The sequence below is a fragment of the Schistocerca serialis genome, chromosome 5 (assembly GCF_023864345.2).
Source record: "Schistocerca serialis cubense isolate TAMUIC-IGC-003099 chromosome 5, iqSchSeri2.2, whole genome shotgun sequence".
Classification (NCBI taxonomy): domain Eukaryota; kingdom Metazoa; phylum Arthropoda; class Insecta; order Orthoptera; family Acrididae; genus Schistocerca; species Schistocerca serialis.
This window is the reverse complement of record NC_064642.1, coordinates 597,417,247-597,429,264: the sequence shown is the minus strand read 5'-3', so window position 1 is coordinate 597,429,264 and position 12,018 is coordinate 597,417,247. Positions and strand designations below refer to the sequence as shown.

General features: G+C 39.1%; 1 protein-coding gene across 4 annotated transcripts in view; it reads left to right on the top strand.

Annotated features, from left to right (window-relative positions):
• The window catches only part of LOC126481146 (protein pellino), a 456,082-nt gene extending 450,095 nt beyond the window's left edge, over positions 1 to 5,987 (top strand). For all 4 annotated transcript variants that reach the window (XM_050104703.1, XM_050104702.1, XM_050104704.1 and 1 more), the window contains 2 exons: positions 3,197 to 3,312; positions 5,037 to 5,987. In XM_050104703.1, the coding sequence (XP_049960660.1) occupies positions 3,197 to 3,312; positions 5,037 to 5,163 (243 nt within the window). In that variant the 3' untranslated portion in view covers positions 5,164 to 5,987. The remainder of the gene's footprint in view (positions 1 to 3,196; positions 3,313 to 5,036) is intronic.
• Positions 5,988 to 12,018: the final 6,031 nt, after the last annotated feature.

Sequence of the window (12,018 nt, the reverse complement as noted above, 5' to 3'; positions counted from 1 at the left end):
TCTAAACACCGTCTGTACCTTTGTAAAAATTTCAGCAGAATTTATCTCTGGCTTAAGCCAGCTTTCTGTACCTATAACGATTTCAGCTTCGGTGCTTTCTATCAGCGCTTGAAGTTCCGGTACTTTAGCAACGCAGCTTCGACAGTTGACAATTACAATACCGATTGCTGCTTGGTCCCCGCATGTCCTGACTTTGCCCCGCACCCGTTGAGGCTGTTGCCCTTTCTGTACTTGCCCAAGGCCATCTAACCTAAAAAACCGCCCAGCCCACGCCACACAACCCCTGCTAGCCGTGTAGCTGCATGTTGCGTGTAGTGGACTCCTGACCTATCCAGCGGAACTCGAAACCCCACCACCCTATGGCGGAAGTCGAGGAATCTGCAGCCCACACGGTCGCAGAACCGTCTCAGCCTCTGATTCAGACCCTCCACTCGGCAGTCCTGTCAACGGTGCTGCAGATGGTGAGTTCTGCTTTCATCCCGCTAGGGAGACTGGCAGTCTTCACCAAATCAGATAGCCGCCGGAAGCCAGAGAGGATTTCCTCCGATCCATAGCGACACACATCATTGGTGCCGACATGAGCGACCACCTGCAGATGGGTGCACCCTGTACCCTTCATTGCATCCGGAAGGACCCTTTCCACAGCTGGAATGACTCCCCCCGGTATGCACACGGAGTGCACATTGGTTTTCTTCCCCTCTCTTGCTGCCATTTTCCTAAGGGGCCCCATTACGTGCCTGACGTTGGAGCTCCCAACTACCAGTAAGCCCACCCTCTGCGACTGCCCGGATCTTGCAGACTGAGGGGCAACCTCTGGAACAGGACAAGCAGCCATGTCAGGCCGAAGATCAGTATCAGCCTGAGACAGAGCCTGAAACCGGTTCGTCAGACAAACTGGAGAGGCCTTCCGTTCAGCCCTCCGGAATGTCTTTCGCCCCCTGCCACACCTTGAGACGACCTCCCACTCTACCACAGGTGAGGGATCAGCCTCAATGCGGGCAGTATCCCGGGCAACCACAGTCGTAGTCCGATCGGGGGATGCGTGGGACGAGCTGGCCGTCCCCAACAAATCCCCATCCGGAACACTATAGTGATGCCCATTGGCAACAGCCTCAAGCTGTGTGACCGAAGCCAACACTGCCTGAAGCTGGGAGCGAAGGGATGCCAACTCAGCCTGCATCTGGACACAGCAGTTGCAGTCCCTATCCATGCTAAAAACTGTTTTGCAGAGAACGTCTGAACTAATCTACAGAGAGCGCAAACAAATTGACAAAATTTAAACGGTTATTAAAATACAAGATTGCCTAGTAAATGCAGTAATGCTGCTACTTGCGCACTGCTGACACACTGCTCGGCGGCGGAAGGAGACTAAGCGAAATTACACTATTCAGGTACTAAAACGCGATGCTACACTCTCAAATACTATAATACGCCCAAAATTTATGAATTAAACAATGCAAGTACCAAAAACACGCAAAGAAATTAAGAATTAAACTATGTAACAAACGAGTGAGCTAGGAGTATACGACTTGCTGCTCAGCTGCTTATCCAACGACGGCAGGCATATTTTGGAAAAATGAGATTTTTTTACCTCCTATCCCCCTTAAGAGAATCGTAAATGACGATGGGATGCGAGTGTACGGTTATACTGTTGAGACCAAGGTTCAGTCTTCATAATGGGTCATGAAAGTTTCTCCAAGACAAAAGAGTTCGTCGGGTCGGGTCGGGCCATATGTCAAAGTCACAATGATGGTTTTCTTTGAGTTTGAAGGAATAGTTCATCATGAATCCATGCCACAGGGACAAATTGTTAATTGATGGTACTATTGGGACGTGTTCAAATGCCTGCGAGAAAATGTGTGAAGAAAATGACTGTAAATGTGGCTAGACAATTCGTGGCTCTTGCATCATGAGAATGCACCCGCACATTCGTCTCTGTTGGTGCATGACGATTGCATAAAACATGAAATCACTGTGCTGCCTTACCATTTGTACTCTCCAGACGTGGGCCTTGTGGACTTCATTTGTTTCCAAAGTTGAAATTCCTGTTGAAAGGATGAAGATTTGCAATGCTAGGTGAGATAAAAGAAAATTCACAGATGGGGCTTCATGTGATCCTGCAAGAGGCACTACAAGACTGCCTCTGGAAGTGGAAATGGCATTGGGAGTGATCTATCAATTTTGGAGGAGAGTATTTCTAAGGAGACCATGCACAATAAGTAAAAAGTAAGCGTAGAAAAAATTTGTGGACAAAACTATGGAATTTTTTTGGACAGATCCCATAATTACACAAGAACGTAATCCAGAGCTGGTAGATCACTTCAGTGCATTAATATTTAGCAGTAGTAATTGACTCTATATACTGCATGGGGGTAGAAACTGTTTGAATTTGATAAAGATTTACTTTTCCCCCAAAATCATTGGATTTTTTGAAGTGCTCTGAACTGAAACTACTTTCCATTAATCATAATAAAATAGATTGTAGAATTGTAGATGTTTACGTCTGATGAAGTAATATCCCTAGCGAATACAGCATTTTTAACTACTGTGACAAGTTCCAGTGGTTGATAACTGGGTTTCAGTTCAGAGGGAGAGTTAGGTTAAAATTGAAAGTTACTATTTATTATTAATCGTGTACAGGGGCTGGTGACTTCTTTAAGATACCTTGGAATAATAGAGGCAGTGTGAAATAACATTGTGGTGCTTGTTAGCATATTTTGTAGGTTCCCGTTTTTTCAGATTTTATCATCAAGCCATATTACCTCCAGAGTATCCGGATAGCCACCTGTTGATGTGTTATCAGTGCACTGTTCCTTTATTGAACTGAGATAATTGTCACCTAGTTGATAACTTTCTTTTCCAATCTTAAATGTTGATGCAGAATGAAAGCAAGCTACTAGGCATTGTATCTGCTAGTCTGTGAAATCCATTTTAATCTTTTCTCAGTGAGGAAGTCTCCAGTAACCACTGCATAGTTTCTATAGATAGAAAATTAAACAAAGTCCATTGGGAATTGTAATGTGCTTCCCTCCCCCATTGTGTTTGAATGGAATAGTAATAACCTCAGAACTCGTCACATTATAATTACTGTATCTTCCTTAATGTGATATTTACATTCTGAGAGATGACATGTTAGTGCAGTGTACCCAACAGTTTTGCCTCAATCCTAAAAGTAATGAGTGGTGTTGTTTTTCAGACTGGTCCTATTGTGAAGCTGTGCATGGGAATTGAACCAGCATTTTATGTGGACTCGGGCCCACCAACTTTTGCATTCAATCCTTGTGGGCATATGGCCACTGAGAAAACAGTCAAGTATGTATTTTAGTCTTACATTAGATTCCATTGAATTATATTGCTTCACATTGTAGCAACAGTATTAATGAGTTGTAACCTCGTGTGCACATATGCTCTTAACATCTATGGAGTTGTGAATGTAAATTTCCAAAGAACAGAAGATGCTTCTAAAGCTCTTTTGCTATCAGTTTTGATGTATTTATTCTCCTTAAACCTATACATACATTTGATAACCATGTATTACGAATCTGGTTATGCACTTTTACCAGTGACATAAAAATATTACATGTGGTCACTCAAGCACTTTCTTTTCATGGATATGTTGTCTGTATGTCTTAATTGGTAGGTACTAACTTCCTATGAAAAGGAAAACACACTTGAGAGAACCATAGGATTAAAGTGAGATAGAATGGATGGCCAGTACTTATCTTTAGGAGATGAAATTCCAGTACTACCTATAAATACATGTAAAGCAGAAAAATATGTTACCTAGCTTTCAGAACTGTTAGTGCTTTCTTTAGAAAGGAAAGCAGAAGGGAATGTAGGGAAGGAGTGAAGGTCAGTCAGCTCGCATGTTAGGGCAGTTTGACATTCCTGAATTGGAACAGGTGAAACTCACCCACCACCAAGGCTTAGACTACCTTCATCTCGAACTGAATTGATGAACATCTTTCTCAGAATGCTTCCTACCTCTTCCCAGTATTATTCTGATGGCCACTTAACCACTGATTTGGGTCTTTCTTTATGCCATGGAAAGATCAGTGCACCATAAATAACAGTGAATATATATAAAAAAAATCTACTCACCAAGCGGCAGCAGGAGAAAATTCATATAATAAAATTGCTTGGAACAATAAAAATATTCAGAACATTTCACCAATGTAATGGTAGGTATGTTTTACAGCTTACCTTTTGTGAAAATTTCACTTTTATGGTGTGAAGAAACAGGTTGCTACTGTCTTCACTATATGTGATTCTTGAAGTCTACCAGGCATACTGAATATTCTATGAGGTTTCGGCACTGGAGCCAGATCATGTTGACTTCTTACCACAATATTTTGGCTGGCAAACATTCAGCCATCTGAAGGTGTCCGTTGCTCATGATGGACACATGAAGATGGCTGAATGGTTACCAGCAGGAATATTGTGGCAAGTCAACATGATCTGGCTGCAGTCCCAAAACCTTGTAGAGTAGAACAAGATTCATATTACTGACACTGAAACACACAAGTGTGTTTATATTGCTCATTTTCACTCTTACATTCTGTGCTATCATTTCTGTAGCAACCCTGTGATTTTATAGAGCATTTTTAGCCCAGAAGAGAGTAATCTGAATGATCAGAGAGTAGTCTAAATGATCCGTAGTGGTAGTTTGCAGACAGTGTGTAGACCATTGTCAAAGCATCTCAGAATTCTAACACTGCCAAATAATTACGTATACTCCTGCTAATGAATTTAGTAATTCAAAAGGAACTTCATCTGTCACTCAGTAAATTACCAGTTTCTTAAACAGTGGATAGAAAAATGTGAACTATTCTGTATGTCCCATTGTTACTATATTTCCAGTACAATTGGAAAAAATGTCTGATTTTTATTTGCTCCCATTTGATAACCCATAGATTTTCAAATAGACTACTCACACACACACACACACACACACACACACACACACACACACACTTATTGATAGCTCATTGTGGTAATGATTTAAACTGAAAATTAGTTTGTATTTCTTTGTGTAGGTACTGGGCATCAGTTCTCATACCACATGGGACAAACAGTTTTGAAGCTGTATGTCCTTTCTGTGCAACACTTCTGGCTGGACAACCAGGATATGTACGCCTTATTTTTCAGGACAATGTTGATTGAAAAGTGCAGCTTAGAGATATTTCAGTTGCCAAAATGAACAAAGTGGCCTTCTGGATCCAAGAGGCTTGTCTGTATTGTTAAAAAAAAAGTGTATGTGAAGACACTGTGGTTTTCAAAGAATTTTTATTTATATTTTATTTGTTTTAGCCCCAAATGAGTGATTTTTAAACTTTTGAGTTTTCTGCTGGAAAGTGACTGGATTAAAAACTGTCAAACCATTGTAACTGAAAAACAGTTGTCAGGTGTCTCGTGCATAGTCAAATCGACAGTAATTATTATTAGGTGAAAATGAAGATTATTTATAATTACTGCATTACTTGTAAGTTATCAACTGCTCACTGCATTAACTCGCAAACTGTGCATATATTACTCCATTAATACTCAATCTGGAGCAGCCTTGGCTCTAATGGGACTGAAAGTAATATGTACAAGTGAGCAGTTAAAAACTAAATCAGTGAGTCTCAAAATAGTGTGTGAAACTGAAATGCTGCCCAAGAGATAACTGGATTGTGTATAGATATTTTGTGTCACAACACAAACTATGCAGTGTGTGTCCAAATATCCTGAAATGTGCTGTTAAGTTTGATAACTGCCGTTTGAAACGAATGGTGGTGTTCCAGCTAATATGTTCAATCATGTCACTGAAATTGTATACACATTTGAGTTGCTGTTCAGACCAACATGGCCTGTTTGGTGAAACTAGTTTGTCTTAATCTCATTTTTTTAAATTGTATGTGTGTGAACAATTATATCTTGTAAATTTTTATTGTATCTGTGTTACATTATTGTGTTGAGCATTATTTTAAAATGCTGCTTTGAAAGAATTGATCTATTGATATTCAGTTATAATTACCAGCTTTACTTCGTTCATGAATCATAATGATGTAGACTGTTATCACTTGTGTGATATTTTGTACCAAAAAAAAAGCAAAAAAACACTGGAATGTCTCAGGCAGGCTGAACATATACAAATAATTAATGGCTGTAATTAGATAAGTGTGTGTGGGTCTATGAATATTTTCAGTTGAAGTATGGTAAGTTTGAACAAGCAAGGTGTAAACTATTTATTGATTTCCACAGTGTGTTGGAGCCACTTTCAAATCAGTTTAACTTGTCACAAGTTCTCTACAGTCCTTCCTTAATATTTTTTATAAGTGCCTCCCCCCACTCCATAATCAATATTCACTTAGTCTTAGTTGACCCCGCAGTTTTACAAGCAAATTGTTACAGTATTTTTTGTATACAACTGGTGCATAAACAGTGTAAGAGTTCAAGGCATGAAGTTGGACACTCATTTCTTTTAAAAAGTTGAAGAACATTCAGCGTGGAAAAAGCAACTGTTTATGTAGTGTAGTAGAAGCAGTATGAGAGAGTATTGTCTGGGTCCATTATAATATTCCTCCTTGTAGAGATTCGGTATTATTGGATGAATTACACTGTAAAATTGTTTGGTTGTTTAAATTCTGTCAGTAAGATAGGTACAACTTTCCAGAACTAACAGTATTTTTTCTAATAATACCAAAATAAGACATCACAATCAATTTAGGGACTCTATTTGAAATATAACACATACAACAACACAAGTTTTAAATAAACATCTGTGTAAAATATAAAACTATCTTTTTTACGTTTTGGGAGGAAGCTGGAAAGAAACTGGTAACAAATTACATTCCTGCAATTTGATCCTTTAGGTGAGTGTTAATGGAACTGACATTGTTAAGTTGCAGAAAAAATACTGGGTAGACAGATTACAGATGTGTTTTGATTCTCAATAAAATTGTACAGGTCACCCAAGTCACTTTTAAACAAGTCGATAAAGTCTTAATGACTCATGCTGGAAAGATGTCAATTAAATTTTCAGAACAATCATTCCCATTTCTAAGTTAGTTCAATAAACTTATATCATCTGCTCGAAAGGTGGATGAATCTAAGTGATTTGCTGCTTTTGGAGTATCATTGGAAATCTGTATACTTCAAAATGTGAGGACTTGTCAACATAAATTCGATTAAGATGTTATTTTTGCTCCAGTTATATAGTTCACTGCGTATGGTTATTTCATAGTTACCTCCAACAGTTTTATTGGATCCGTAGCTTCAAATATTACTCAGTTATTTAGGTGCTATGCAAAAAAAAGCAAATTTTTGTACTAAACTAATTAAATTGCAGGTGACAGGAGATACTGCCTGAGAAGCAGAAAACTTTCGTAATGTTACACAGTTTTTTAGTAACTTGCCGTTGTAGTCTTGGGGGTCATCATAGCTGAATGCCAACCGAAGGGTCCCAGGTTTGATTCCCAGCTGGATCAGAGATTTTGTCTGCTCAGGGACTGGATGTTGTGTTGTCCTCGTCATTATTTTATCACCACCAATGTGCAAGTTGCCTTAATCGCATCCCATAAAAGACTTTTACCCAGTGGCGAGCCGCCACACGACAGAGAGTGAGTGCCTTTTAGTGGGTACGCAACCATTATTAAGAACTTGATGAAATTTTCTTTCTGGGTTGCATTTTGTTGTATAGAAAGGTTGTCTCCTCTTTCCATAAAATTATTCTGTGTTGTAGCTTTTGTCATATTGCAAAACATGTTTCCTACTAATAGTGCATTTCAGTGTGTGTGATTGTCAGACCAATGGCACATATCAATACAAAATATCTTGTATACATGCAGTCAGTGCTAATACAAATGCTTTGTACTTAAGTTTAAACAATGAAAACTCCAACTTGGCATATTAGCAAAAGGATAGATTCCTACTCACTGTAAAGATGACCCATGGAATTGCAGACAGACACAACAAAAAGAATGATTCTGGAGGTAGCAGTTGTGTGTGTGTGTGTGTGTGTGTGTGTGTGTGAAATTACTTCAAGCATTTTAAATAAAACAAACATTATTAATATTCAACATCTTTATTTCTCTGCCACTGGAGGGCTCCAAATGGTAGCCTGTAACATGGTAGCCTGTAACTATGTCTCAGTGCTTGAGAAACGGCGTGACGTAATTGATTTTACAATTTGAAGAGTTCTCCACATATAGAGCACCCACTCCTTCAGCAGTGCCAACCCACATGAGTGCTGTGATCTACAACAATCGGACATCTTGGGTTCACAGTCAGGATCATCCCATGTTGACCCAATCAGATTTTCATCTGTTTCCAAAACTTAAAGAACATATTTGAAGACTTCATTATGATAGTGAAGATGCGGTGCAAGGAGAGGTGATGTTGTGGCTCCATCAACATAGTGAAACATTCTACTTTGACTCTATCAACATGTGTCTCTCTCTCTCTCTCTTGGGGAGAAATGTGTTCATCGCCAGGGTGGCTGTCTTGAGAAATATTATTTGAAAAGCTTAGAGTTTCTACATAAAAATACTTGGAAGCATTACTTTTGAGCATTCCCTTGTATTATTGCAGAGGATTTTTTTCCCCCAGACAATGTTAATTTCGTTCTTTGACATATGCAGTGAACCAGTATAGTGTGTAAGGTAACTTATTTATATGAATCTAATGCACCTTCAAATGATCAAATGTAATGCGCACTCATCATTATTCACTAAAGTCGTCAGTACTGGTATCCTCGGAGGAGTCTACATCCAAAACAGATTTCATTTCCTTCTTTCTCCATCATCCTCAGTGTCGGTCCAGAACACATTATCTTCTCTGCTGTCCCAAGTACTTGAAGTACAACATTTCTTGAATGACTTTACGATCATTGGTGCTTTGATCCTTCTCAAGGCAGCCGAAATGCAGTGCGCAATATTGTAGGATGCAGTGCACTTAATTTTTTCTGTTGGGGTCAGCTCGTGGTTTGGTTCACAAAATCATTTTTGTCTGTTCCTGAACATAACTTTTGAGAGGTTTATTTATACTAATGTCCTGAGTTTATAACACAGAAGTCATTCGTCCGGGAATGACAACAAGATCACTGGCTAGGCTGTGGATCTTCATTTTTATGTCATCATTGAGATGACCATGAAATGCATCAAGACAAAGCGCTGATTGTAGTTTGGACAGTCCAGCAGGATGGAGTTCCCATTTTGGAGGCTGTCAAGCATTAAAATTTGTCATCATCCTTTCGAACAATGGCATTCTCAGGGACATCTTTTCATTTTTAGGGGTCTTGGGGGCTTGTTTTCTGTTTAAAGATTCAGAAAAGGGGGTAGTTTGTACCCATCTGCTGTGATTGCCAATGTTTTTCGCACCTTGATGTTTAGAATGTAACTTCTTTTGTTCCCTTCTTATCAATTGTGTGATTACATGGTGTATGAAACCAAAGTGGTGTGTTGTCCATTTGGCCCATTGGAAAAGTCTTCTTTTTCCAAAGTGTGATGACATATTGCTGAAATTGCTGAAGTTTATTCTGAAAATTCTGTGGAAGCTTTTGGCTTATTTTAGTATGACATCGTAGAGATATGTCTTCAGATTTCACAAAATGATCAACCAATCCACAGCTAACCTTAAACTCTTGTCTTGGCAAATTAAATGCAGCCACCTCTTTTGCTTTGTTTCTTATGTCGTCACTAGTCACAGGTTGCCTATTCTTACTTCTTTCACTGATGAATTCCAAAACTTTTACTTGGTCAGGATGTCTTCATTTGTGAGTGCCAGTGAATTTCTTTCTAGTAGTGGTAATTGCAAATTATGCCAATTTGTGTATCTACCATTATCAAATGTTACTCTCGGCCACATTGAACTCATGTCCCACCCTCCTGTCAACATATTTTTCAGCATAATGAATTACTTTGTGCTTGAAAGTAGCATCGTACGTCATTCTGCTCTGCTTGCCTTGCATTGTTAGACTATGTAATGCAAACACTCTACGCAGTAATAGGCCAGCAATAATGTAACAAAGTTGAGAATTAAAAGAATGCATTGTGACATAAGGAACAATACCTAAATTTCAGTGATGATGCTGTTGAATGGTGGATTCAGGTTTGTACTCAATTGGAATGCTGTACTGAATCTTATGCGCACCCCAATTTTGAATTCCCTATGTGGTAAAAGTAAGTGCACGTTAGATTCTCATAAATATGGTAAATAAAATCATATTTCAGCGTGGATGATACACTACTCCAAACAGTGATTAGTGGTGTGTATATCAGATAAAGATGGATTCTTTGCTGCATAAAGTTAATTTTGGCTTAATGTAGACTCAGTGGGGTAGTTGCTAGTGACTCACCATGGACGAGAGGGGAAGGGCAGGTCAGTTCTTGTAGTGTACAACACACTTTTTTTTTCTACAACTCTTCCAGTTTACACACACACACACACACACACACACACACACACACACACACACACACACACACGCAAACAAACAAACCAATCAACCCAAATGTTCCATACTAGCATCTCTCTAGCATACAGGTAAGTAATCAGCAGCTGGCTCTCTTTTCATATTGGCCAACTGCTTCAGCTAAAGCGGTGATGCCAGAGCAATACGGCTTATGGACTTGGCTGTCCGTTACGAAAAGGATTGTAATGGAAAATTTACCTCGGTGAAAACCACACACGTTCATTAGAACTAATAGCAACAAATACCTTTCCTTAAAAAGATTTCCTTCATCACTTATCACATAACCAAAATAAGTTACCTACAAAACCTTTCCTGCTTTGTGTAAACAAAATGTATGTCATTTATAGTGAACCATTTGCTTAGAAGCAGGGCAGTTTCTTGACATGTCAGATCTTCAAACTGTTCATTTACCACAAATGCTTCACTCCCAGTTCAGCGAGTCATGTGTTGATGTAGAAAACAAAGTTCTGTGTGTTCTTCTTGTGTAGTAACTGTGACCAAATTATTGATTACCTATACATAGCAAGGGGACATAATAATGTTACGGAGTAATAGTAAAATAAAATTTTTACAAGCTAAAGTATTAATAAAGGATGGTTTTTGGTTATATTATATTGAATAGGTAATACGTGAGTTGACACATGGCAGTGTAAAACCCAGTCACTTGCTGTTATGTTGCATGAAGCCATACATCAATGCTAGTCACAGGTCTCTCATCCAGAACACAAGATTTCAAGTATTAGTTGAGATGATTGTTTGTACATCATTATAAATGGATGACAACCGCTTCCATGTAAAACGAAGTACTTCACCCTGGCCGAATGTGTTTCAGGCAACACACACTTTTTCAAGTACATTCACCAAAAATGGTCAAAAGTGAATTTACAATAGAGATGACATAACTAGATAATAAAAGATGGATAACAAGAATCCTAGTATTTTCATTGAAATGCTCATCCATTATGGAATTTCTTCAAATACAGTAATAGACAAAAACCATCAAAATACAAAGCTTAAGCTATGAAGTGAATGAATGGGATTTTGATACGATGTGCTCACTCCACACTCGACCTATCACCTGCCTGATACACTATTTGATCAAAAGTATCAGGACACCTCCAAAAAAACATAAGTTTTTCATATTAAGTGCATTGTGCTGCCACCTACTGCCTGGTACTCCATATCAGCTTCCTCAGTAGTCATTAGACATCGTGAGAGAGCAGAATGGGGCACTCCGTGGAACTCTCGGACTTCAAATGTGGTCAGGTGATTGGGTGTCAGTTGTGTCATATGTATCTACATCAGGTTTCCACACTTCCAAACATCCCTAGGTCCACTGTTTCCAATGTGATGATGAAGTGTAAACGTGAAGGGACACATACAGCACAAAGGCGTACAGGCCGACCTTTTCTGCTGACTGGCTGAGACCGCCGACAGTTCAAGAGGGTCGTAATGTGTAATAGGCAAACCTCTATCCAGATCATCACACAGGAATTCTAAACTGCATCAGGATCCACTGCAAGTACTATGACAGTTAGGTGGGAGGTGAGAAAATGTGGATTTCG